Raw genomic sequence first — 23,146 nt, forward strand, 5'->3', positions numbered from 1 at the left:
GAGCAGCAGTGAGAATGAGCGAGCTAATGCAAAAAGCGAAGTTTTACTGTTGCAGTAGGTTTTTAAGTGATTTGGTTTGGTCCATTCTAATGGCACTATCTTCCAATGAGCAGTTGCCATGGAGGGCGGGCCCACGCCCTATACCATTACAGGTAGCAGGTAGTAATCGGCCTGAGCTCAGCTCCGACTGGGAATCGGCGAGTGTTATCCGGGCCGAGTCTGGCCCGCTCTCGCACATGCGTTTGGGATGCGGCTGTTAAGCACTGGCCCGATTCTGGTCAACCACATCTGGCCCGAGTCTGTCTGTAGAGTCCGGGCCGCTTCTGGCAAGGACTCGGCTTGTTCAACTGATGACAACCGATTCAATCCTTAATTTATCTAGTAACTTGTTAGTTTAATGATAATTTGAGAAAATATCCACGGTACGACAGCAACAAAATAATAAGAATATTTAGTGTGGATGGTCAAAACAATATTATTTATAAATTAATGAAACATATTATCCAGGGAAAACAGTGTATAATGCGCTTGTTTTCGAGATAGGACGCTCCTATGCCGATTGTTTTGTAAAGAAGTTCGGTTCTATAAGAAATATATGGGTTAGTAAAAACTCCTGATCCAAACTCTAATCCAGGTGGTGGCGGTAGAGCTAGACTACCCTAGACTAACATCAAAGAGGTAGTAACATAAATGAAGGACTTCGAAAAGCTTACAGCACCTGGTATTGCCAGGCGGTCTCCCATCCAAGTACTAACCAGGCCCGACCCTGCTTTACTTCCGAGTTCAGATGAGACCGGGCATTGCTAGGCTGGTATGGCCAAAAGCAAGAGAGTCTGTCAAGAGTTGGCTATTTAAAACAGGCGCAGCACCAGGGACCGAGCGCAGCTCAGCTGGAATCGACACAGCACCGACAGAAACAACGCCCTTGTAGGTGTGAGAAAATAATGGCAGCGGAGCTGTGACACGGGGAAGTGTATCAGCTGCCAAATGAAGGACTTCGAAAAGCTTACAGCACCTGGTATTGCCAGGCGGTCTCCCATCCAAGTGTAACAGGTGTACTATATTTATTTATTATTGGACCAGACAATAAAACCAGAAGTTTACAAGGTAAGTAAAAAGAGGTGGGGTTGAAACTGAGCAATAACCAAAGACAAACTAAATGTTTTTAATACAAAAATAATTTTACTTTAGATTGTATGAATTTTTCCTTTTCGTATTTGTCTTAGTAAACAATACTTACATCAGTAACATAACTATTTATACACAACCCCAGGGTGCACCCACTTTACAATTATTTTAAATCAAACACAAATCACAATAAATTAATTCAAGTGAAAACAAAAGAAACCATAAAATAACACAAATAAATCAGTGTCGTTGTTCACTCTGAAATTGGTGAAATCAGTTCAATTCAGATAAAGTTCTGTTTTTCCCTCCAAGAAAATCAGTTTTTAGAGCTGCATTCAAAAATCGCAGTCCAATAAAGGAATTAACTTTTTGGCAAATTCTTACTTTATCCGGTGAAATGAGGATAAATTGAAATATGTGTACTTCACAATTTTCCAGGTCGACGTAGGAGGCTCGCCATCAATACAAGGAATCCAGTGAAACTGGGAAAATGTCCTCAGAAAAAAACCTGGCCTGATCACAGACCAGAATATATAAATAAGTTTAATATGTTCAAAATAATTTCAAAAACATACAAAATATACAACACGTGGAACAAATAAAACACATACACACACATGTATACCATAAAATGAGCTAATATAATGGAATACCTGTCAAATTCACGATGTCTATATCTCTCTTTGGTCTTCTCCCACACACGCGATTGCAAAATGGCGTCAGCGCACAGTAAACGCAATGCAACATGCAGTCTGACTTCAACACACTCTTAAATACACTAACACTTTTGCAGGTACAACTTGATTTAGTACAACTACAATCACTTTTAAACTGTTTGGGAATCATAACATACTGTATTTTAATCTTTTTGTTCAAGTTTGCTCCTCTATTTTTCTGCCAACCGGTCTCGTCTCTGCTCTCTCTCTCTCTGTGGCAAGCTGGAAGGGGCGGAGCTAACAACCCGCTCTTACGATTGGTTGTTACTTTACCTCAAACTACATTTGTATACATGAATTTTATTTCGTTAATCATATTTATAAAGACTTGTAGATATAATAATAATATGATTATACTGCTCTAAATAATATTATAAATAATTATTTAACTATTTTACTAGGGTTACATATGTTTCTACAAATATTGTCGGTAAGATGACTTTCAGTTTTGCCATATGAACGACAAGAATGGGATTCGATGGACTCGGCCACCTCGTTATGTTTGTATTTACTTTCCGGATATGGGCTGGACTATAGGATTTCTGTATGTATTTGCTGCTATTTTCGGTAAAGATGACTTTAAATTTTGCAACAACATCCTTCAAAACGATAAGAGCGTGCGAGTAAAACACCTTCCATGGAAGCACCAGGCTCTTTCAAATGCCAAAGCATTTGAACAACAAGGATGGGATTTGATGGACCCTTCCACCTCGTCATGTATGTACTCACTTTCCTGATATGGGCTGGACTATAGGATTTCTGTATGTATTTGCTGCTATTTTCGGTAAAGATGACGTTAAATTTTGCAACAACATCCTTCAAAACAATAAAAGAGTGAGAGTAAAAGAACTTCTACAGAAACAACATGATCTCTCAAATGCCAGAACATATGAGCGGCGAGGATGGGATTCGAACCCATGCGTGCAGAGCACAATGGATTAGCAGTCCATCGCCTTAACCACTCGGCCACCTCGTCACATACTTTCCTTCTTCTCTGGTGGAGGCCGGACTGTGCCACATAATTGTAAATGTATGTTTCTGCAACTATTTTCGGTAAGATGACTTTCAATTTTGCCGTATGATCGACAGAGCAAATGAAAGAGAAAAATGGGATTCGATGGACTCGGCCATCCTGCCATGTATGTACTCACTTTCCTGTTGGGGGCTGGACTACAGCATTTCTGTATGTATTTGCTGCTATTTTCGGTAAAAATGACATTAAATTTTGCAACAACATCCTTCAAAACGATAAGAGCGTGCGAGTAAAACACCTTCCACGGAAGCACAGGCCTCTTTCAAACGCCAGAGCATTTGAACAACAAGGATGGGATTCAATGGACTCTTCCACCTCGTCATGTATGTACTCACTTTCATGATGGGGGCTGGACTATGACATTTCTGTATGTATTTGCTGCTATTTTCCGTAAAGATGACGTTAAATTTTGCAACAACATCCTTCAAAACGATAAGAGCGTGCGAGTAAAACACCTTCCACGGAAGCACCGGCCTCTTTCAAACGCCAGAGCATTTGAACGACAAGGATGGGATTCGATGGACTCTTCCACCTCGTCATGTATGTACTCACTTTCATGATGGGGGGCTGGACTATGGCATATATGTTTGTATTTTCAGCTATTTTCGATAAAGATGACATCAATTTTTGCAACAACATCCTTCAAAACACTAAAAGAATGAGAATAAACGAACTTCTACAGAAACACCATGATCTCTCGAATGCCGGATCAAATGAGCGACGAGGATGGGTTTCAAACCCACTCATGCAGTGCACAATGGACTAGCAGTCCATCGCGTTAACCACACGGCCAACACGTTATGTATTTTACTTTTTCTCTGGTGGAGGCCGGACTTTGGCACATAATTGTATATGTATGTGTCAGCAACTATTTTCGGTAAGATGACTTTCAGTTTTGCCGTATGAACGAAAGATCAAATGAACGACAAAAATTGGAATCGATGGACTCGGCCACCCCGTCATGTATGTACTCACTTTCCTGTTGGGGGCTGGACTATAGCATTTCTGTATGTTTTTGCTGCTATTTTTGGTAAAGATGCCGTTAAATTTTGCAACAACATCCTTCGAAACGATAAGAGCGAGCGAGTAAAACACCTTCCACGGAAGCACCAACCTCTTTCAAACACCAGAGCATTCGAACGACAAGGATGGGATTCGATGTACTCTTCCACCTCATCATGTATGTACTCACTTTCATGATGGGGGCTGGACTATGGCATATGTTTGTAATTGCAGCTATTTTCGATAAAGTTGACATAAAATTTTGCAACAACATCCTTCAAAACGCTAAAAGAGTGAGAGAATATCTACAGAAACACCATGATCTCTCAAATGCCAGAACATATGAGCGATGAGGACAGGATTCGAACCCACGCGTGCAGAGCACAATGGATTAGCAGTCCATCGCCATGACCACTCGGCCACCTCGTCACGTACTTTCCTTTTTCTCTGGTAGAGGCCGGACTGTGGCACAAATGTGTATATGTATGGTTCTGCAACTATTTTCGGTAAGATGACTTTCAATTTTGCCGTATGATCGACAGAGCAAATGAAAGACAAAAATGGGATTCGATGGACTCGGCCACCCCGTCATGTATGTACTCACTTTCCTGTTGGGGGCTGGACTATGGCATTTCTGTATGTATTTGCTGCTATTTTCGTTAAAGATGGCGTTAAATTTTGCAACAACATCCTTCAAAACGATAAGAGCGTGCGAGTAAAACACCTTCCACGGAAGCACCAACCTCTTTCAAACACCAGAGCATTTGAACTACAAGGATGGGATTCGATGGACTCTTCCACCTCGTCATGTATGTACTCACTTTCATGATGGGGGCTGGACTATGACATTTCTGTATGTTTTTGCTGCTATTTTCGGTAAAGATGACGTTAAATTTTGCAACAACATCCTTTAAAACGATAAGAGCGTGCGAGTAAAACCTTCCACGGAAGCACCGGCCTCTTTCAAACGCCAGAGCATTTGAACGACAAGGATGGGATTCGATGGACTCTTTCACCTCGTCATGTATGTACTCACTTTCATGATGGGGGCTGGACTATGGCATATGTTTGTATTTGCAGTTATTTTCGATGAGGTTGACATAAAATTTTGCAACAACATCCTTCAAAATGCTAAAAGAGTGAGAGAACTCCTACAGAAACATCATGATCTCTCGAATGCCAGAAAATATGAGCGACGAGGATGGGATTTGAACCCACGCGTGCAGAGCACAACGGATTAGCAGTCCATCGCCTTAACCACTCGGCCACCTCGTCACATACTATCCTTCTATGGGGGAGGCCGGACTGTGGCACATATTTGTATATGTTTGTTTCTGCAACTATTTTCGGTAAGATGACTTTCAATTTTGCCGTATGAACGACAGAGCAAATAAACAACAAAAATGGGATTCGATGGACTCGGCCACCCCGCCATGTACGTACTCACTTTCCTGTTGGGGGCTGGACTACAGCATTTCTGTATATATTGGCTGCTATTTTCGGTAAAGATGACGTTAAATTTTGCAACAACATCCTTCAAAACGATCAGAGCGTGAGAGTAAAACACCTTCCACGGAAGCACCGGCCTCTGTCAAACGCCAGAGCATTTGAACGACAAGGATGGGATTCGATGGACTCTTCCACCTCGTCATGTATGTACTCACTTTCATGATGGGGGCTGGACTATGGCAAATATGTTTGTATTTTCAGCTATTTTCGATAAAGATGACATCAAATTTTGCAACAACATCCTTTAAAACTCTAAAAGAATGAGCTTAAACAAATTTTACAGAAACACCATGATCTCTCGAATGCCGGATCAAATGAGCGATGAGGATGGGATTCAAACCCACTCTTGCAGTGCACAATGGACTAGCAGTCCATTGCCTTAAGCACACGGCCAACATGTCATGAATTTTCCTTTTTCTCTGGTGAAGGCCGGACTTTGGCACATAATTGTATATGTATGTTTCAGCAACTATTTTCGGTAAGATGACTTTCAGTTTTGCCATATGAACGAAAGATCAAATGAACGACAAAGATGGGATTCGATGGACTCGGCCACCCCGTCATGTATGTACTCACATGCCTGTTGGGGGCTGGACTACGGTGTTCAGTATGTATTTGCTGCTATTTTCGGTAAAGATGACGTTAAATTTTGCAACAACATCCTTCAAAACGATAAGAGCGTGCGAGTAAAACACCTTCCACAGAAGCCCCGGCCTCTTTCAAACGCCAGAGCTTTTGAACGACAAGGATGGGATTCGATGGACCCTTCCACCTCATCATGTTTGTACTCACTTTCATGTTAGGGGCTGGAATATGACATTTCTGTATGTATTTGCTGCTATTTTCGGTAAAGATGACATTAAATTTTGCAACAACATCCTTCAAAACGACAAGAGCGTGCGAGTAAAACACCTTCCACGGAAGCACCAGGCTCTTTCAAATGCCAGAGTATTTGAACAAGGATGGGATTTGATGGACCCTTCCACCTCGTCATGTATGTACTCACTTTCATGATGGGGGCTGGACTATGGCATATATGTTTGTATTTGCAGCTCTTTTTTTTATAACGATGACATTAAATTTTGCAACAACATCCTTCAAACCGCTAAGAGAGTGATAGTAAAACAACTTCTACAGAAACACCATTCTATCAAATGCCAGAACATGTTAGCAACTAGTATGGGATTCAGACACGTGTGTGCAAAGCACAATGGACTAGCAGTCCATCGCCTTAACCACTCTGCCAACTCGTCTCGTATACACCTTTTTCTCTGGTGGAGGCCGGACTGTGGCACATATTTGTAAATGTATGTTTGTGCAACTATTTTCGGTAAGATGACTTTCAGTTTTGCCATATGAACGACAAGAATGGGATTCGATGGACTCGGCCACCTCGTCATGTATATACTCACTTTCCTGATGAGGGCTGGACTATAGCATTTCTGTATGTATTTGCAGCTCTTTTCGGTAAAGATGACATGAATTTTTGCAACAACATTCTTTAAAACGATAAGAGCGTGTGAGTAAAGCACATTTCTTAAAAGCACCGGCCTCTTTTAAACGCCAAAGCATTTGAACGACAAGAATGGGATTTGAACGACAAGGATGGGATTCGATGGACTTGGCCACTTCGTAATAAAATTTTGCAACAACATCCTTCAAAACGCTAAAAGAGTGAGAGTAAAACAAGTTCCAGGCTCTCTCGAATGCTAGGACATATTAGCGACGAGGATGGGATTTAAAGAGCACAATGGATTAGCAATGCCAGCTGCTGAAGGATTGTCAATATTTCACAAATGTTGAAGATGAGGGCCAATCGGAGCGATTCGGTCCAACATTGTAGCCAATCACGTTGCAGCATCTCAACATTTGCAGCCAATCGCGGACCGTAATTCTCAACATTTTCAACATTTGACTAATCAGAGTCATGGCAATGGTAAAGCTGGGGAAGGAACCGTTCCAAGATTCACCACTAGGTGTGCAGTCAAACAGGTTAGTCAAATGTCAATTAATTTTCCGAACTGAGCCGAAGGTACACGAAGGAATAACAGGGTCATCTGGAGGCGGGTCAGAGGTCAAAAAAGTTCCTTGACCTTCAGTAATTTTCGACAAACAGCATCATTCGACAGAGCACAGCATCGTTTTGTTTAAAGTTCAGGATTTTTTTCTGATAGTGATTTCTTAAAAAAGATAAGAAAATCTACGTAATTGCACGTATTAATGTTTTAGTGTGTTGTATTTCAAATTTGGATACTTTAATCTAAAACCGTTTAATTTATAGGAGAAAAAATGTCTGAAAAATTCCACAAAGCCATGTCAGACGCTGACTGGATTTCACGTCTGAAAAAGTTTGCCAGCACAGGAGTTTGGCCATCAGATGAGGGCAACAGGAACAGGCCAGCTCCTCAATAAAAAAAGTGGCTTGAGATTTATCAAAGGGTGTGTATTTCGTTTACATGATATAATGTTTGTTGAAATTTGCTTAACTTGTTAGGCTTCAGTACATTCAGTACAGTATCTATGTAAAACATGTCATACTTGTTTTTTAATAATAATGTGTTTTAAAATGCATGTATTTTGAGTTTTACGTCGAATAATTTACTATAGTTTGACCGTTTATGAGAGAGATTTGAAAAGGTGGGGGAATGGATTATGAATGTACAATACAGCATGTGGTTTTAAAGCCTGAAATGTTCCTGTCCAGTTCCTCTTATTTTTTTTTCTTATAGAGGTAAAGTTGGTTTTATATTTGGATATTCAGACATTCTCCTAAATAATATCATTTCAGAAAAAAGTTCTTTGCAAATTCTAAATAAGAAAATCATATTAGCAGACAATGATTAATGATTATCAAAGTACAGCATTGTTCACAGTGAATTAGATAAGTGTTGATATTGTTTTCAAATCATACTTGCATGCTAATTTCGATCGAATATTCAAAGTAATATGGTAATCAATATAGAGACTTCTAAATGAATGAATGTGCGAATATAAAACAAACTTTACCTCTATCTTTTTCTTTTCGTTTTTGGAGATACAAACTGTACAGTTACATATTAGATAAATATTACACACATTCTAGAAACAGTTAAATTAATTTACAGAGCTATTTTGTGCTTTATTAAAGGAGTCATTGAGTTAAAATTATTTATTCTATTTTTCATGATTATTTTTTTTCTGATTGAGAAATGCCCATTGCAGTCTCATGGATAGAGGACCTTGCACTCAAAAAAATGATATGTTGGCTTTAATTAACTTTTTTATGTCAACAGGTTCCACGTAACCGAGTTAAGTTACCTTAAAGAAAGAATATTCATTTGAGTGAACTTAAGTTAGTTACATAAAGGTAAGGTAATGTTGTTTAGTTCAATCAACACAACATTTATAATTAACTTTAATTTATTTACACTGCTAAAAAAATCCTTTAAATTTACTGAAAAATACCAGCAGTGGTTGCCAGGAATTTTCTGTAAAAATACAGAAGTTTTATATAACTGTTTTAATTTACAGAAAATAACCATGTTTTATCAACTGATACAATGCTTAGTTCCCAAAAACCTAGTTTAGCTCACAAAAACGTAGTCATTCAATGCACTAATGTGTTCATGTATGTATAATTAGCAAACAGATTTTCCCTGTATTTGTAACTACACAGTTACTTTTAAACAAAAGAAGATGCAGCACAACATCAGCTATCCTTAGTTTATATTGGACTTGCACACAGATGCTACTATCCTCCACAACGGTGCACCATAATAGTTCAATTTATTCTATTTCACTTGTTGGTTTCTAAATTTATTTAAAATTTTATTTAATCTGTTAATTTTTGTATTTTTTTCTGTTAATATTTAACTTATATAATTTTTTTTTTTTTTTTTTATTCCATGTTCATTACTGTTTTGTTGACCAATGTTAAATAAATATTGCATTAATAAATGACTGGTCCTTGACTTTCAAGTCCACTTTGTTTCAGTTTCTGTTTGTCTTTAACATTTTATTTACATTGTTTATTTATATTGTTAATACTGTATTATTAATAACTAATTTATTATTTTTACATTTTCTACTCTATTTTCATTACTGTTCTGTTGACAGTTGTTAGATAAATAATGCATTTATAAATAACTGACTACTCCCTGACTTTTAATTCTATACACTGTAGCTCAATGACATTTCTATAGATCATTTGTACATTAAAATACAGAACAATAATAACCATAAGCATAAGAGTGTGTGTGTGCGTGCACGTGCATGTGTGTGTGAGAAAGAGAGTGTGTGTGAGAGAGCTTATGTGCATGTGTGTGTGTGTGACATATGCGTGCGTGCCTGTGTGTGAGTGTGTGTGCATGTGTGAAAGAGAGAGCGTGTGTGTGTGTGAAAGAGAGAGCATGTGTGCGTGTGTGAAAGAGAGAGAGCATGTGTGTGTGTGTGTGTGTGTTTTCCAGAGATGGGTTGCGGCTGGAAGGGCATCTGCTGTGTAAAAACTTGCTGGATAAGTTGGCGGTTCATCCCGCTGTGGCAACCTCGGACTCTTGGTCCTCCATAATCATCACACTTAAGACTAATCATGCGCACAATTCAGGCTTAAATGTGAATAAATTATATTTTAAACATTTAATAAAATAACAGTTATTTAAAAATGCAATAACATTTTAGTGAGCAGAATAAGCTTATTATAAAGTATTCCAAACTTTTTACTGTGGCTGTATATTATAGTTATTAATACTATTTGTTGTGCAACATTTATTTATTTTTTTTACATGGGTGGAAGCCTTTGTTGAATCCACCTGTTTCTGATGTTTGCTGGGGAGCGATTCTGAATGTCTGGCAACTGTGCAGAGCTAAAAAAAAAAAAAGATCACTGTATTAAGTAGCTTGAGGGGGCATGTGGTACATTGTCCAGTGGCTCCCAGTGCTTCAGCACCTTTGTACATGTTGCCGGTGGAGCTGGTGGTACTGCTGGTGCTGGTTGTGGCCAAATCATAGTGGGAACTATAGTAAAAGTTCAGTGGCATCTGAGATAACAGGTGGATATTCTATTGATGGAGCAGGTGGAGGAAGTGGCTTTGGTGCAGGTCCAGATTCCTCGTCATCTCATCAAAATTAAACGGAAACTTGTTCAAATAGATTATAATCGCATTTGACTTTTTTTTTTCACTTGAAATGACGATCTTTTTGCTAAATTAAAATAATTCAACCCATTCTTTAAACAGGGTTTTGCTTGTCACCCTAAGAGTTTTACACAATTATTAATGTTATTCCTAAAAACATCACGGTATTGATCAGAGGTTTTCTTTCACACTATTCTGTAATGTTCTCTCTTCCATCTTTATTTTTAGAGATCCAAAATGTAATAATAAGTTTTAAATGAATATTCTTATTCAAAGGCTTCATCCTAATCAGCTCAGACCTCGTTTATTTTAAAAGATTTTAATTCACAGAAATTAGAAAAATAAGAACAAGTTGCATTTCTTTTTTAATTCATCCCAAAATTAAAGAACTTTAGTTAAAATGATTAATAATGTGTATCCATCAAAAGAATTCCTGAGATTAAAAATTGATACTGAGGAGAACTTGCCAATTTTGTGAAAGTTATTGAAAACACTGAGCATATTTTCTACAACTGCATATACTCATGTACATAACTTATAATACATAATGTCACGCGCAGAATTCCACAGATTTTCTGCAGCTTTTTAGCCCATCATTAATTCTATTTAATTTGAGTAAATGTGTGTAAATATATATTTATTCACTTTTTAAATTAATAACAGTAATATTATTGACTAATATAAAAATGTTTATCTGATTTATCTACAATGCAGTTTGTACAGTAATATTTTCTGTCTTTTAGTAGAAATATTATATGAGGGACTTGCTTTGTTTACCAGATAAAGTGAATCTAATTGGATTTGCATTTTAAACATTAAATAAAAGTTTAAAAGATATCATTCTTTGTTTCACATATTTAGGTTTTAGTTATGATACTCCCAAAATATTTCGGCAGAAATTAACAGATTTTTATTAAAATTCTTTGCAGAAATAGCAAAAAACGTCGACAGATTCTGGCCCTACTCATGACCCATAATACATAATGCATAATACAGAATGTCTCATGTCAATATCCATGTAAACCCTTTTTACAATAAACAAGTTAAATTTGGTGTAACTAAAACAAATTGTACACAGCATTACCTGGTTAACAACCTTTTATGCTTTGCAAAACATTCTTCATTTGTAAATGCAGGTTTTTGGACCTTCTTTTAAAGTGTGACTTTGAGATTATTAGACTCATGAAAGGCCTAATAAAAGTATCCTCTTTCAATTTTTATTTTGCTCACCTATAATTGCTGGTTAGTTATATATATGCAGACAGCATACAATATAATCTATCAGTCCACATGAGCAGTACAATATGTTTTGCATATTAATAATAATTGGAATTTACAAATAGCTGAAGTCCTTCAGTAATCTGTTAAGTCCTGGAATTAGCATGTAAGCTAACAAATCACTCATATTCTCATTCACAATAGAGATACTGGGTTCCCCTTCGGTTGGGGAACTTCAGTGCCATGAATGGGAGGATTCGGATCAGAAGCCGCTTATCTGGAGAGTATTGAACGGGCCAATGAATGAAATTAATTGGCAGCGTAAGCTTGCGCAGGTGTGCGACATCTGCAATTATCTCAGCATATAAGCACACCTGAAGCCAGCAGACGCCATCCTTTTCGCTTCAGATCCTTTCTGAGTGAGTCGATGAGGGTTCCTCTTGCTGATCAGCACTTCAGAGCGAACGAGTGTGTCTCCCGGTCCAGAGTGGGTCTTCGCGGTGGCAGACGGTCGAGCTGGGTTACTCCCTTGCCTGCGGTTCTTTGGGTCCGGTCCTCCAGAGCGGTGCGTATAGTTGCAACTTTCCTAAAAGAGCAACACAGTCGTGCAGCACGTCCTTTTCAGGATGGCGCTCCGACTGTGCGTTTCTGGATGCGGGGGTTTCCTGTCTCCGGATGATGGACACGATCACTGCATTGCATGTTTGGGGGTCCAGCATGTTAATGCGGTGCTCGCGGGCGGTTCATGTCGTCATTGCAATGCCATGACCGTTGCACAGCTAAGATCGCGGCTAACTTTCGCAAGAGAGCGAGCCACCCCAGTTGCCTCCTGCTCTAAAAAAGCAGCGGGCGCTCGGGCAGATCTGAGGGTTTCAGCGGGAGCTAATCCGCCGCCCACGGGCTCGCGGACCTCTCGCTCCTCACGGCGCTCCATCCAAGCTTCGGGTGGTGAGAGTGATCCGTCTAACCAGATGGTAGCTCTCACACTCGCTGACACCGGAGATCAGATGTCCTCCGCGGCATCGGAGGGTGGGCTTTCACTGTCCGACGAAGATCCGGACCCGCTCGCCCCCTCCGGGCAGGTGAGCGCTGTCAAATCGGATCCTGAAGCGGACATGTTAGCCGTGCTTTCCCGGGCTGCTTTGGCCGTGGGGTTGGAGATGGTTTATCCCCCAGCTCCGCGGCCGGACCGACTAGATGGGTGCTACGTAGAGGACCAGAAGGCGAAGCCTTCGAAGCCTCTCGTCCCCTTCTTCCCGGAAGTGCACAGTAGGCTCACGCAGTCCTGGAGGGCACCTTTCTCTGCCCGTGCTGCGAGTGCCTCCGCCCTCACCGCCCTTGACGGCGGAGCTGCCAGGGGGTATGAGGCGATCCCGTCAGTGGAGCGCGCTATCGCGGTCAATCTTTGTCCGCGCGGCGCCTCTACGTGGCGGGGTTTGCCCCGCCTCCCGTCCAAAGCCTGTAGGTTGTCTGCCTCCCTCGGAGCCAGAGCTTATAAGGCTGCGGGCCAGGCTGCTTCTGCTTTGCACGCGATGGCCACCTACCAGCGCTACCAAGCGCAGGCGCTGGCCGAGCTGCACGAGGGCGGGTCCAACCCAAGCTTATTACATGAGCTGCGCACCGCGACCGACTATGCTCTTCGGACTACTAAGTCCGCCGCGTGTGCGCTGGGGAGGACGATGTCCACACTTGTGGTTCAGGAACGCCACCTCTGGCTAAACCTGGCCGATATGCGCGACGTTGACAAAGTTCGCTTTCTTGACTCGCCCATATCCCAGGCTGGCCTGTTCGGCGACACCGTCGGTGAATTCACCCAGGAATTCAAGGCGGTGAAAGAGCAGTCGGATGTGATGGGCAATGTCATCTATCGGCGTGGCCGTAAGCCCGCTCCGCCCGCCGAGCCATCCACCTCCGCTGTTCCTCGCCGAGGGCGCCCGCCAACGAGTGCTGCCCCGCCCCCGCCTGCGCCTCCGGCCAAGCGGGCGCGGCGTTCACCTCAAAAGCAGGCAGCCCCTCCTGCCCAGGGCGCCGTTATGTCCGGTAAACGGACCGCGAAGCGTCCCTGAGACAGGCCATCCGGAGAAGAGGAAACTTGCTCTTTCCCCACTGGAGGGCGGGGCCCCGATAACAACGGTACTTTTCAGTGCCACCAAAACATCAGTAAAAGAGCACTTTTTCCCTTCCCCGGATGTGACTGCACGAGTTCTGCCAGTCCGGGACGCGCTGCCTTCCGGCTCGCAGACTCTACGTGCTTCGCCAGTGGCTCACGAGCGCTGGGGGGACGGTCTCCCTTCCCTCAGCCCTCCAGCCCCCTCTCCGGAGTCAGGGTGCGGAGCCAGAGCGAATCGCTTTCCTCCAGCTCTTCCGCGGGACCCTCGTGCTTCCCGGATCAGCACACCCGCTCCGCGCTGCCCCACCGCTGGTACGTCAGCGATTGTAGCGATGACTCCATTAGCGAGGGCTCTGCCTGCCTGGTTAGCGCGGGCCAGCCCCTCGCGGTGGCTCATACGCACAATCAGACTCGGTTACGCGATTCAGTTCGCGAAACGGCCCCCCAAGTTTACGGGCGTGTATTTCTCCAGGGTCAACCCCCTGTCCGCCCCTGTCTTGCGAGAGGAGATTGCTGCCCTCCTGGCGAAGGGTGCAATCGAGCCGGTTCCTCCAGCCGAGATGGAGAGTGGGTTTTACAGCCCATACTTCATCGTACCCAAAAAGAGCGGTGGGTCACGGCCAATCCTAGATCTGCGCGTTTTGAACCGCTGTCTGCACAAGCTGCCGTTCAGAATGCTCACGCAGAGGCGCATTCTCCAATGCGTTCGTCCTCGGGATTGGTTTGCAGCCATAGACCTGAAGGACGCGTATTTCCATGTCTCCATTCTTCCACGCCACCGCCAATTTCTGCGGTTTGCGTTCGAGGGTCGAGCGTGGCAGTACAAGGTCCTCCCCTTCGGGCTCTCTCTGTCTCCGCGGGTCTTCACCAAACTCGCGGAGGGTGCCCTAGCGCCCCTTCGGCTCGCGGGCATTCGCATACTCAATTATCTCGACGACTGGCTGATTTTAGCCCACTCGCGGGAGCAATTAATTATGCACAGGGACAAGGTGCTTCGGCATCTCCGCCTACTGGGGCTTCAGGTCAACCGAGAAAAGAGCAAACTCGCCCCCGTGCAGAGGATATCTTTTCTCGGGATGGAGCTGGACTCGATCACCATGGTAGCGCACCTCTCCGAGGAACGCGCTCGCCTGTTGCTGAACTGTCTGAGGGAGCTCGACAGCAAACTAGTGGTCCCACTGAAGTTCTTTCAGAGGCTCCTGGGGCATATGGCATCCGCAGCCGCCGTCACGCCGCTCGGGTTGCTCCATATGAGACCACTTCAGCACTGGCTTCACGATCGGGTCCCCAGACGCGCATGGCACGCGGGCACACACCGGGTCTCGGTTACTGCGCTGTGTCGCCGCGCCCTCAGCCCTTGGAACGACCCCTCGTTTCTACAGGCCGGTGTGCCTCTAGGACAGGCGTCCAGCCATGTTGTTGTTTCAACAGACGCTTCCAACTCGGGTTGGGGGGCCGTGTGTCGCGGGCATGCGGCTGCGGGCCTCTGGAAGGGTGCCCAGCTGCATTGGCATATCAATCGCCTAGAGCTGTTGGCAGTGTTCCTCGCTCTCCACCGCTTTTTACCGGTGCTGGAGCGGCAACACGTGCTGGTCAGGACGGACAGTATGGCGGCGGCGGCGTATATCAACCGCATGGGGGGTATGCGCTCTCGCCGCATGTCTCAGCTCGCCCGCCGTCTGCTCCTCTGGAGTCACCCGCGGCTGAAATCGCTGCGCGCCATTCACGTCCCAGGCACGCTCAATCGTGCAGCCGATGCGCTCTCACGACAGCTGTTACGCCCTGGAGAATGGAGACTCCACCCCGAGTCTGTTCAGCTGATATGGGCGCGATTCGGGGAGGCCCAGATCGATCTGTTTGCTTCCCCCGAGAACGCTCACTGCCAGTTGTTTTTTTCCCTGACCGAGGGCTCTCTCGGCACGGATGCACTGGCCCACAGCTGGCCTCGGGGCATGCGCAAGTATGCGTTTCCCCCAGTGAGCCTGCTCGCGCAGTTTCTGTGCAAGGTCAGGGAGGACGAGGAACAGGTTCTGCTAGTTGCGCCCCTTTGGCCCAACCGGACCTGGATATCAGAGCTCTCACTCCTCGCGACGGCCCTCCCCTGGCGGATCCCTTTGAGAGAGGACCTACTCTCTCAGGGACAGGGCACCATCTGGCACCCTCGCCCCGATCTTTGGAACCTCCACGTGTGGTCCCTAGACGCGAGGAAGACTTAGGTAACCTACCGACTGCGGTGGTTAATACCATCACTCAGGCTAGAGCCCCCTCCACGAGGCGCGCCTACGCCCTGAAGTGGAGTCTATTCACTGAATGGTGCGTCTCTCGCAGAGAAGACCCCCGAAATTGCCAGATTAGTGTTGTGCTCTCTTTCCTTCAAGAGAAGTTGGACAGCAGGCTGTCGCCCTCCACTCTCAAGGTTTACGTGGCCGCCATCTCCGCTTATCATAGCGCGGTAGCTGGCGGCACCGTGGGAAAGCATAACCTGGTCATCCAGTTCCTTAGGGGTGCTAGGCGAATTAATCCATCTCGCCCCCCTCTCATGCCCTCTTGGGATCTCGCCCTCGTTCTCACGAGTCTGCGATCCGATCCCTTTGAGCCACTCGAATCAGTATCTCTAAGATTTCTGTCCCTGAAGACAGCTCTGCTGGTTGCGTTGGCCTCCATCAAGAGGGTCGGGGACCTGGAGGCATTTTCGGTCAGTGACTCGTGCCTGGAATTCGGGCCGGATTACTCTCACGTCATCCTGAGACCCCGCCCCGGTTATGTGCCTAAGGTTCCTACCACCCCCTTTAGAGATCAGGTAGTGAACCTGCAAGCGCTGCCCCCGGAGGAGGCAGACCCAGCCCTTTCTTTAATTTGTCCAGTTCGCGCTCTGCGCATTTATGTGGACCGTACTCAGAATTTTAGATCATCTGAGCAGCTCTTTGTCTGTTATGGCGGTCGGCAGCAGGGAAGTGCCGTATCAAAACAAAGATTATCCCACTGGATTGTGGATGCCATTTCACTCGCTTATTCGAGTCGAGGTCAGCCGTGTCCCCCGGGAGTTCGTGCACACTCCACTCGGAGCGTTGCATCCTCTTGGGCGCGTGCACGCGGCGCCTCTCTAACAGACATCTGTAGAGCTGCGGGCTGGGCGACACCCAACACATTTGCAAGGTTTTACAATCTGCGAGTGGAGCCGGTTTCCTCAAGGGTATTAGGTAACCCTTTGGTGATTGAGGAGACAACTCGGTAGGGTGTTGAAACACGCTTGCGGCGCCATTCTCCCTAACACGGAGGTACGTGCGCCTTTTTTATCTGTCAGTAAAGTTCCCCGTCAGGTGAGCCCTGCAGATTCCTCCGTGGCCCCCAGCACTGACTCAGCGGAGGAGTCACTTGCTGGCCCACTACGTTGTAGGTCTGCCCGCTGGTCAGCCCGCGTTTTGGGTATAGGTGCCTGCTATGCGTGATCCCCACTAGGCGATCCCATATGCTTATTCCGCCACGGTTAAGTCCCCCCCCTAGGCGGACCCGTGTGTTCCCTCTCCGCTAACCACTCTTTTGCTATGCGTACTCCCCCTTTTTAGGGCTAGTCCATAGGTAAATTCTGCCATCTATCCCCCCCTTGGGTAACGGATGGCCTCCGCAGCGTCCTCCCTATAGGGATTGCACGCTTCCCAACGTACTGTCGTATTTCCTAGAATTATCTAGATGCTCACGACTTCCCAAAAAATATATCTAAATCCGTAAAACTTCTGTTGAAGTAGGATAAATTAGGGCCAGGGACACGTTGGAGGACCGCGCCCCCCATGATGTGGGTGCGTCACGCTTGCTTGACTATCTCCTCATCGGGGGTGTTGGTAAGGTGCAGTCATTATGGCGCTTTCCATATTCTCCCATTCATGGCACTGAAGTTCCCCAACCGAAGGGGAACGTTCGAGGTTACAGAAGTAACCCTTCGTTCCCCGAGGAGGGGAACGGAAGTGCCATATTCCGTCGCCATAATGACTGTCCCTTAGCTGTTTGAAAGTCTCTTCAGCTTAAAAGGATGGCGTCTGCTGGCTTCAGGTGTGCTTATATGCTGAGATAATTGCAGATGTCGCACACCTGCGCAAGCTTACGCTGCCAATTAATTTCATTCATTGGCCCGTTCAATACTCTCCAGATAAGCGGCTTCTGATCCGAATCCTCCCATTCATGGCACTTCCGTTCCCCTCCTCGGGGAACGAAGGGTTACTTCTGTAACCTCGAACGTTTCCCATACACTGATTTATTTGTAGTAATGTGGGAGTTTTCACATGAACATTTCTTCAAAGGAAACCAGTTGTTTACAGAAAGTTTAATTGTCTTCATGAGGAAAACTTTTTTATTTTCTAAAATCAGTCCATCAAAATAAATGTGTAGTGTTTTGAAACCAAAGTCTTCATTTGTTACCCACAACACATCAAGATTTGATCAAGTCAAAATCTCATAATCTGACACAAATCTGATCTGTGGTAACTGGCAAATGGCATTGTGTAGTCTGAACAGGGCTTTATGGAGTCTGCATCAGTCTCTCACTGTCACTGCAAGTTCACACCGGCCGACTTTTATTCACCAACAAGTTTTGTGAAACTGCAGACAAAAGCCCAAAATTGGAGGCAAATCTGTTTGTTCAAGGGAGTAAAAATCAAACAATGTGAACGATCAAAAACACAATCTAAGAGTGTAGGACAGTTTTCTCTGCATCTCCCCAAACATTTTCTCCTCCCTAATCTGCCTAATTCTCTTTTCAGAGCCGATCATTTGATTGCAGTGTGCAATGTGCACAAATTTGGTTTTCAGTTCATAATAACTTGAAACACATATGGAGTTATTTTGCTTCATTGCAGCCCTGTAGAAACTCTCACAATCTGGTACATCTTCACCCCTCTTCAGTTATTGAGTTTAAATCTTCAGGTTCAAAGGGTTTCATTCCAGTAGCTTGAGATGTATTCAAGAGTTTACACTTGTCCCGAGATGCTATCCCGGGAAAGCCTTAAGCTCCGCTGGACAAGGCCTCATTTTTTCTCTCCATTGTGAAGCTTCATGTGATTGATGACGCTTCTTTTATGTTTAAAGACCTTTCCACACTCACTGCATCGAAAACGCTCTCCTAAGTGAGTCTTCATGTGTTGCTTAATGGAGTCTTTGCATGGGAGACTCTTTCCACACTGATCACATGTGGTTCCAGTGTGACCATTCATGTGGTTCATGAGGCTAGTTTTGGTTGTGAAGCTCTTTCCACAATGAGCACATGCAAACGGCTTCTGTCCGGTGTGACTTATCATGTGGTGTTTGAGTGAGCCTGTATGTGGGAAACTTTTACCACACTCTGTGCATGTGTAAGGTTTCTCTCCAGTGTGAATCCTCATGAGGATGGTAAGGTTTTGTTTTTGAGAAAAACCTTTCCTACACTGTGTGCAAATAAAGCTTTTCTCTCCAGTGTGTGTTCTCATGTGGGTTTCAAGATTGCCATTTTGCTTACAACTCTTTCCACACTGAGGGCAAGAGTAGAGCCTCTCCCCAGAGTGAATTCTTCTGTGCACTGCCAAGTTTCCTGTAGAATAGAAGCTTTTTCCACACTGTTGGCATGTGTACGGCCTCTCTCCAGTGTGAATTCTCATGTGCACTGTTAAGTTTCCTGTATTATAGAAGCTTTTTCCACACTGTTTGCAGGTGTAAGGTTTCTTTCTAGTGTGAACATCAAGGTTTGGCTTTTGACAGAAACTCTTTCTACTCTGTTTACAGCTGTAATTACACCTAGACTTGGATTTCCGAGATCTTCCACGTGATAAAGTCTTTTTAGTGAGTGTGGGTTTTTCATCAGTCATTATTTCTTGTTGTTTCTCTTCCATTTCATTCCATTGATGTGTCTCTTCTTTCAGCACTATCAGGTCTTCAAAAAAGAACAAAAAAGTGAACTTTAGTATAAAGGCTTAAAGTGGCAAGCATGAAATGGATGTTTACCCTAAATATAAAAATGAGCTTACCATTTACTCTCCATCATGTGGTTTTAAACATTTCCTGTCTTCTGGAACACAAAGTAAGCCAGCGTTTTTATTATAATACCTTATTTTGTCTTCAACAGAATCCAGAAACTCATCAAGGTTTAAAACCACACAATGAAAGTAAATGGTGAGGCTATTTTCATTTCTGTGTCAGAAAGTCATACCAACACTGACTCACATAATCAACACATCTCTTGACTCTGGTTTATGCCCCACTGTATTACTACTGTAATTGTGAATCTTTACTGTTCCTGTTTCAACAGTGTGCTCTTGCTAAAAGGAGCAATGGCAGAGAGAGACTTCCAGTAGAGACTTTGTTAAGATGCTGCAATCTAATCGTGGGAAAGACACTTGCTCCTGAGCAGATTCGAGCTTGGGGATGTGTTGCTGTCACACAGACAAGTCTGCCGTGAGTTTCAAAGAACACATTATACTGACTAGTTGCCAACTTAAATGTACTCTCTCAATTCCAGCGTTCACTAAGACTCACACACACACTCAAGCAGTTTGGCCATGTTTAAAACCACATCTGGCAGCTGTGGGATTCGAACCCACGCCCCGAAGAGACAAGAGCCTAAATCCAGCGCATTAGACCTATCCAAGCAGAAGCATGCAGTATCTCTTCGCAAGTCTGTTTGCTCAAGCAGAGAGGTCATTCTCAAGCATCCTAAAAGGCCTGCCTGGCAGCGGTGGGATTCGAACCCACGCCCCCGAAGAGACTGGAGCCTTAATCCAGCGCCTTAGACCACTCGGCCACACTACCTTACAAAGCTGCTTTACCTGAGCAGTTTCGACACCAACTTGTTTCAAGTAGCGCAACAGCTCTGGGAAATCAGTTCAATTTAGCCATGCCTTGCTGGAGCTCCTCCACAAAGAAAGAGACCTCCTTAATACCAGCTTAGGAAGCACTCCCACCTTCCTGTCAACCACAGTTCTGTCTCTATTTGAGCACACCTCAAGGCATTTGAAGTCTTCTCCTTACGGCAGCCAGCTGCGATGCATTTAAGCACCTGATTACAAGGTAACTGTTATTTCACAAAAGAGTGAAAGTTACTGATTCCATCACAGCAGACCCCACATTGTTGTTGTTATTATATTCAAATCCAGTTATAGAGTATTACTACTCTAATTGTGAATCTTTACTGTTCCTGTTTCAATAGGGTGCTCTGGGTGCTTTGGATATGAGCGGAAGCATGCAGTATCTCTTCGCAAGTCTTTTTGCTCAAGCAGAGAGGTCATTCTCAAGCATCCTAAAAGGACTGCCTGGCAGCAATGGGATACGAACCCATGCCCCCGAAGAGACTGGAGCCTAAATCCAGCGCCTTAGACCCCTCGGCAACGCTACCCTAGATGAATTCATGCAGTGGTCCCTTTTCTGCCCAATTTTATGGAAGCAGAACAGCAGAGAGGACGCAGAGCTTCCTAGTGAAGCCCTTCAACTTTGGCCAGGGAGTCTACATTTGGATGTCAGCGGAAGCATGCAGTATCTCTTCGCAAGTTTGTTTGCTCAAGCAGGAGGTCATTCTCAAGCATCCTAAAAGGACTGCCTGGCAGCGATGGGATTCAAAGCCACACCCCCAAAGAGACTGGAGCCTTAATCCAGCGACTTAGACCGCTCAGCCACGCTACCTTACAAAGCTGCTTTGCCTGAGCAATTTCGACACCAACTTGTTTCAAGTAGCGCAACAGCTCTGGGAAATCAGTTCAATTTAGCCATGCCTAGCTGGAGCTCCTCCACAAAGAAAGAGACCTCCTTAATACCAGCTTAGGAAGCACTCCCACCTTCCTGTCAACCACAGTTCTGTCTCTATTTGAGCACACCTGAAGGCATTTGAAGTCTTCTCCTTACGGCAGCCAGCTGCGATGCATTTAAGCACCTGATTACAAGGTAACTGTTGTTTCACAAAAGAGTGAAAGTTACTGATTCCATCACAGCAGACCCCACGTTGTTGTTGTTATTATATTCAAATCCAGTTATAGAGTATTACTACTTTAATTGTGAATCTTAACTGTTCCTGTTTCAATAGGGTGCTCTTGCTAAAATGATCAATGGCAGAGAGAGACTTCCAGTGCAGTCTTTAAGATGCTGCAATCTAATCGTGGGAAAGACACTTGCCCCTGAGCAGATTCGAGCTTGGGGATGTGTTGCTGTCACACCAACGAGTCTGCCGTGAGTTTCAAAGAACACATTATACTGACTAGTTGACGATTTAAATTTACTCTCTCACTTCCAGCGTTCACTGCGAACGCGCACACACTAAAGCAGTTTGGCCGTGTTTAAAACCACATCTGGCAGCGGTGGGATTCAAACCCACGCACCCAAAGAGACTGGAGCCTAAATCCAACGCCTTAGACCCCTCGGCCAATATACCCTAAATGAATTCATGCAGTGGTCCGTTTTCTGCCGAATTTTACGAAAGCAGAAGAGCAGAGAGGACGCAGAGCTTCCTAGTGAAGCCCTTAAACTTTGGCCAAGGAGTCTACATTTGGATGTGAGCGGAAGCATGCAGCATCTCTTCGCAAGTCTGTTTGCTCAAGCAGAGAGGTCATTCTCAAGCATCCTAAAAGGACTGCCTGGCAGCGGTGGGATTCGAACCCACGCCCCCGAAGAGACTGGAGCCTTAATCCAGCGCCTTAGACCGCTCAGCCACGCTACCTTACAAAGCTGCTTTGCCTGAGCAATTTCGACACCAACTTGTTTCAAGTAGCGCAACAGCTCTGGGAAATCAGTTCAATTTAGCCATGCCTAGCTGGAGCTCCTCCACAAAGAAAGAGACCTCCTTAATACCAGCTTAGGAAGCACTCCCACCTTCCTGTCAACCACAGTTCTGTCTCTATTTGAGCACACCTGAAGGCATTTGAAGTCTTCTCCTTACGGCAGCCAGCTGCGATGCATTTAAGCACCTGATTACAAGGTAACTGTTGTTTCACAAAAGAGTGAAAGTTACTGATTCCATCACAGCAGACCCCACGTTGTTGTTGTTATTATATTCAAATCCAGTTATAGAGTATTACTACTCTAATTGTGAATCTTTACTGTTCCTGTTTCAATAGGGTGCTCTTGCTAAAACGAGCAATGGCAGAGAGAGACTTCCAGTGCAGTCTTTAAGATGCTGCAATCTAATCGTGGGAAAGACACTTGCTCCTGAGCAGATTCGAGCTTGGGGATGTGTTGCTGTCAAACCAACGAGTCTGCCGTGAGTTTCAAAGAACACATTATACTGACTAGTTAACGACTTAAATTTACTCTCATACTTCCAGCGTTAACTGCGAACGCGCACACACACTAAAGCAGTTTGGCCGTGTTAAAA

General features: G+C 44.5%; 2 protein-coding genes, 1 long non-coding RNA gene, 4 other non-coding genes and 1 pseudogene across 9 annotated transcripts in view; 1 reads left to right on the forward strand and 7 right to left on the reverse strand.

Annotated features, from left to right (window-relative positions):
* Positions 1-706: 706 nt before the first annotated feature.
* LOC137494161 (5S ribosomal RNA) lies at positions 707-825 on the reverse strand (annotated as a pseudogene).
* A 1,913-nt stretch (positions 826-2,738) lies between these two features.
* Positions 2,739-2,820, reverse strand: trnas-gcu (transfer RNA serine (anticodon GCU)). The gene has a single exon. It is a non-coding gene; the product is annotated as a tRNA-Ser (tRNA).
* Positions 2,821-3,693: 873 nt separating this feature from the next.
* LOC148682375 (uncharacterized) overlaps positions 3,694-23,146 on the forward strand; it is a 35,239-nt gene continuing 15,786 nt past the window's right edge. The window contains exons 1-3 of the long non-coding RNA XR_015943025.1: positions 3,694-4,639; positions 4,854-5,106; positions 7,133-7,158. This is a non-coding gene — a long non-coding RNA (uncharacterized LOC148682375). The remainder of the gene's footprint in view (positions 4,640-4,853; positions 5,107-7,132; positions 7,159-23,146) is intronic.
* Positions 5,073-5,154, reverse strand: trnas-gcu (transfer RNA serine (anticodon GCU)). The gene has a single exon. It is a non-coding gene; the product is annotated as a tRNA-Ser (tRNA).
* LOC141375013 (uncharacterized) overlaps positions 18,060-23,146 on the reverse strand; it is a 30,168-nt gene continuing 25,081 nt past the window's right edge. For 2 of the 3 annotated variants that reach the window (XR_015484186.1, XR_015484185.1), the window contains exon 4: positions 18,060-18,167. The gene's annotated coding sequence lies outside the window, so the exon portion shown is untranslated. Of the gene's footprint in view, positions 18,769-23,146 lie in introns of all 3 variants that reach the window. The other variant, XM_087250424.1, reaches the window with a different exon arrangement.
* LOC110439404 (uncharacterized) lies at positions 18,767-19,836 on the reverse strand. Its single transcript, XM_087250544.2, has one exon. It carries the CDS (start codon positions 19,680-19,682, stop codon positions 18,846-18,848), a length of 837 nt encoding a protein of 278 aa, XP_087106670.1. The 5' UTR covers positions 19,683-19,836; the 3' UTR covers positions 18,767-18,845.
* Positions 20,517-20,598, reverse strand: trnal-aag (transfer RNA leucine (anticodon AAG)). The gene has a single exon. It is a non-coding gene; the product is annotated as a tRNA-Leu (tRNA).
* Positions 22,411-22,492, reverse strand: trnal-aag (transfer RNA leucine (anticodon AAG)). The gene has a single exon. It is a non-coding gene; the product is annotated as a tRNA-Leu (tRNA).

This window comes from Danio rerio, chromosome 4 (assembly GCF_052040795.2).
Source record: "Danio rerio strain M-AB ecotype USA chromosome 4, GRCz13ab, whole genome shotgun sequence".
NCBI classification, from domain to species: Eukaryota; Metazoa; Chordata; class Actinopteri; order Cypriniformes; family Danionidae; genus Danio; species Danio rerio.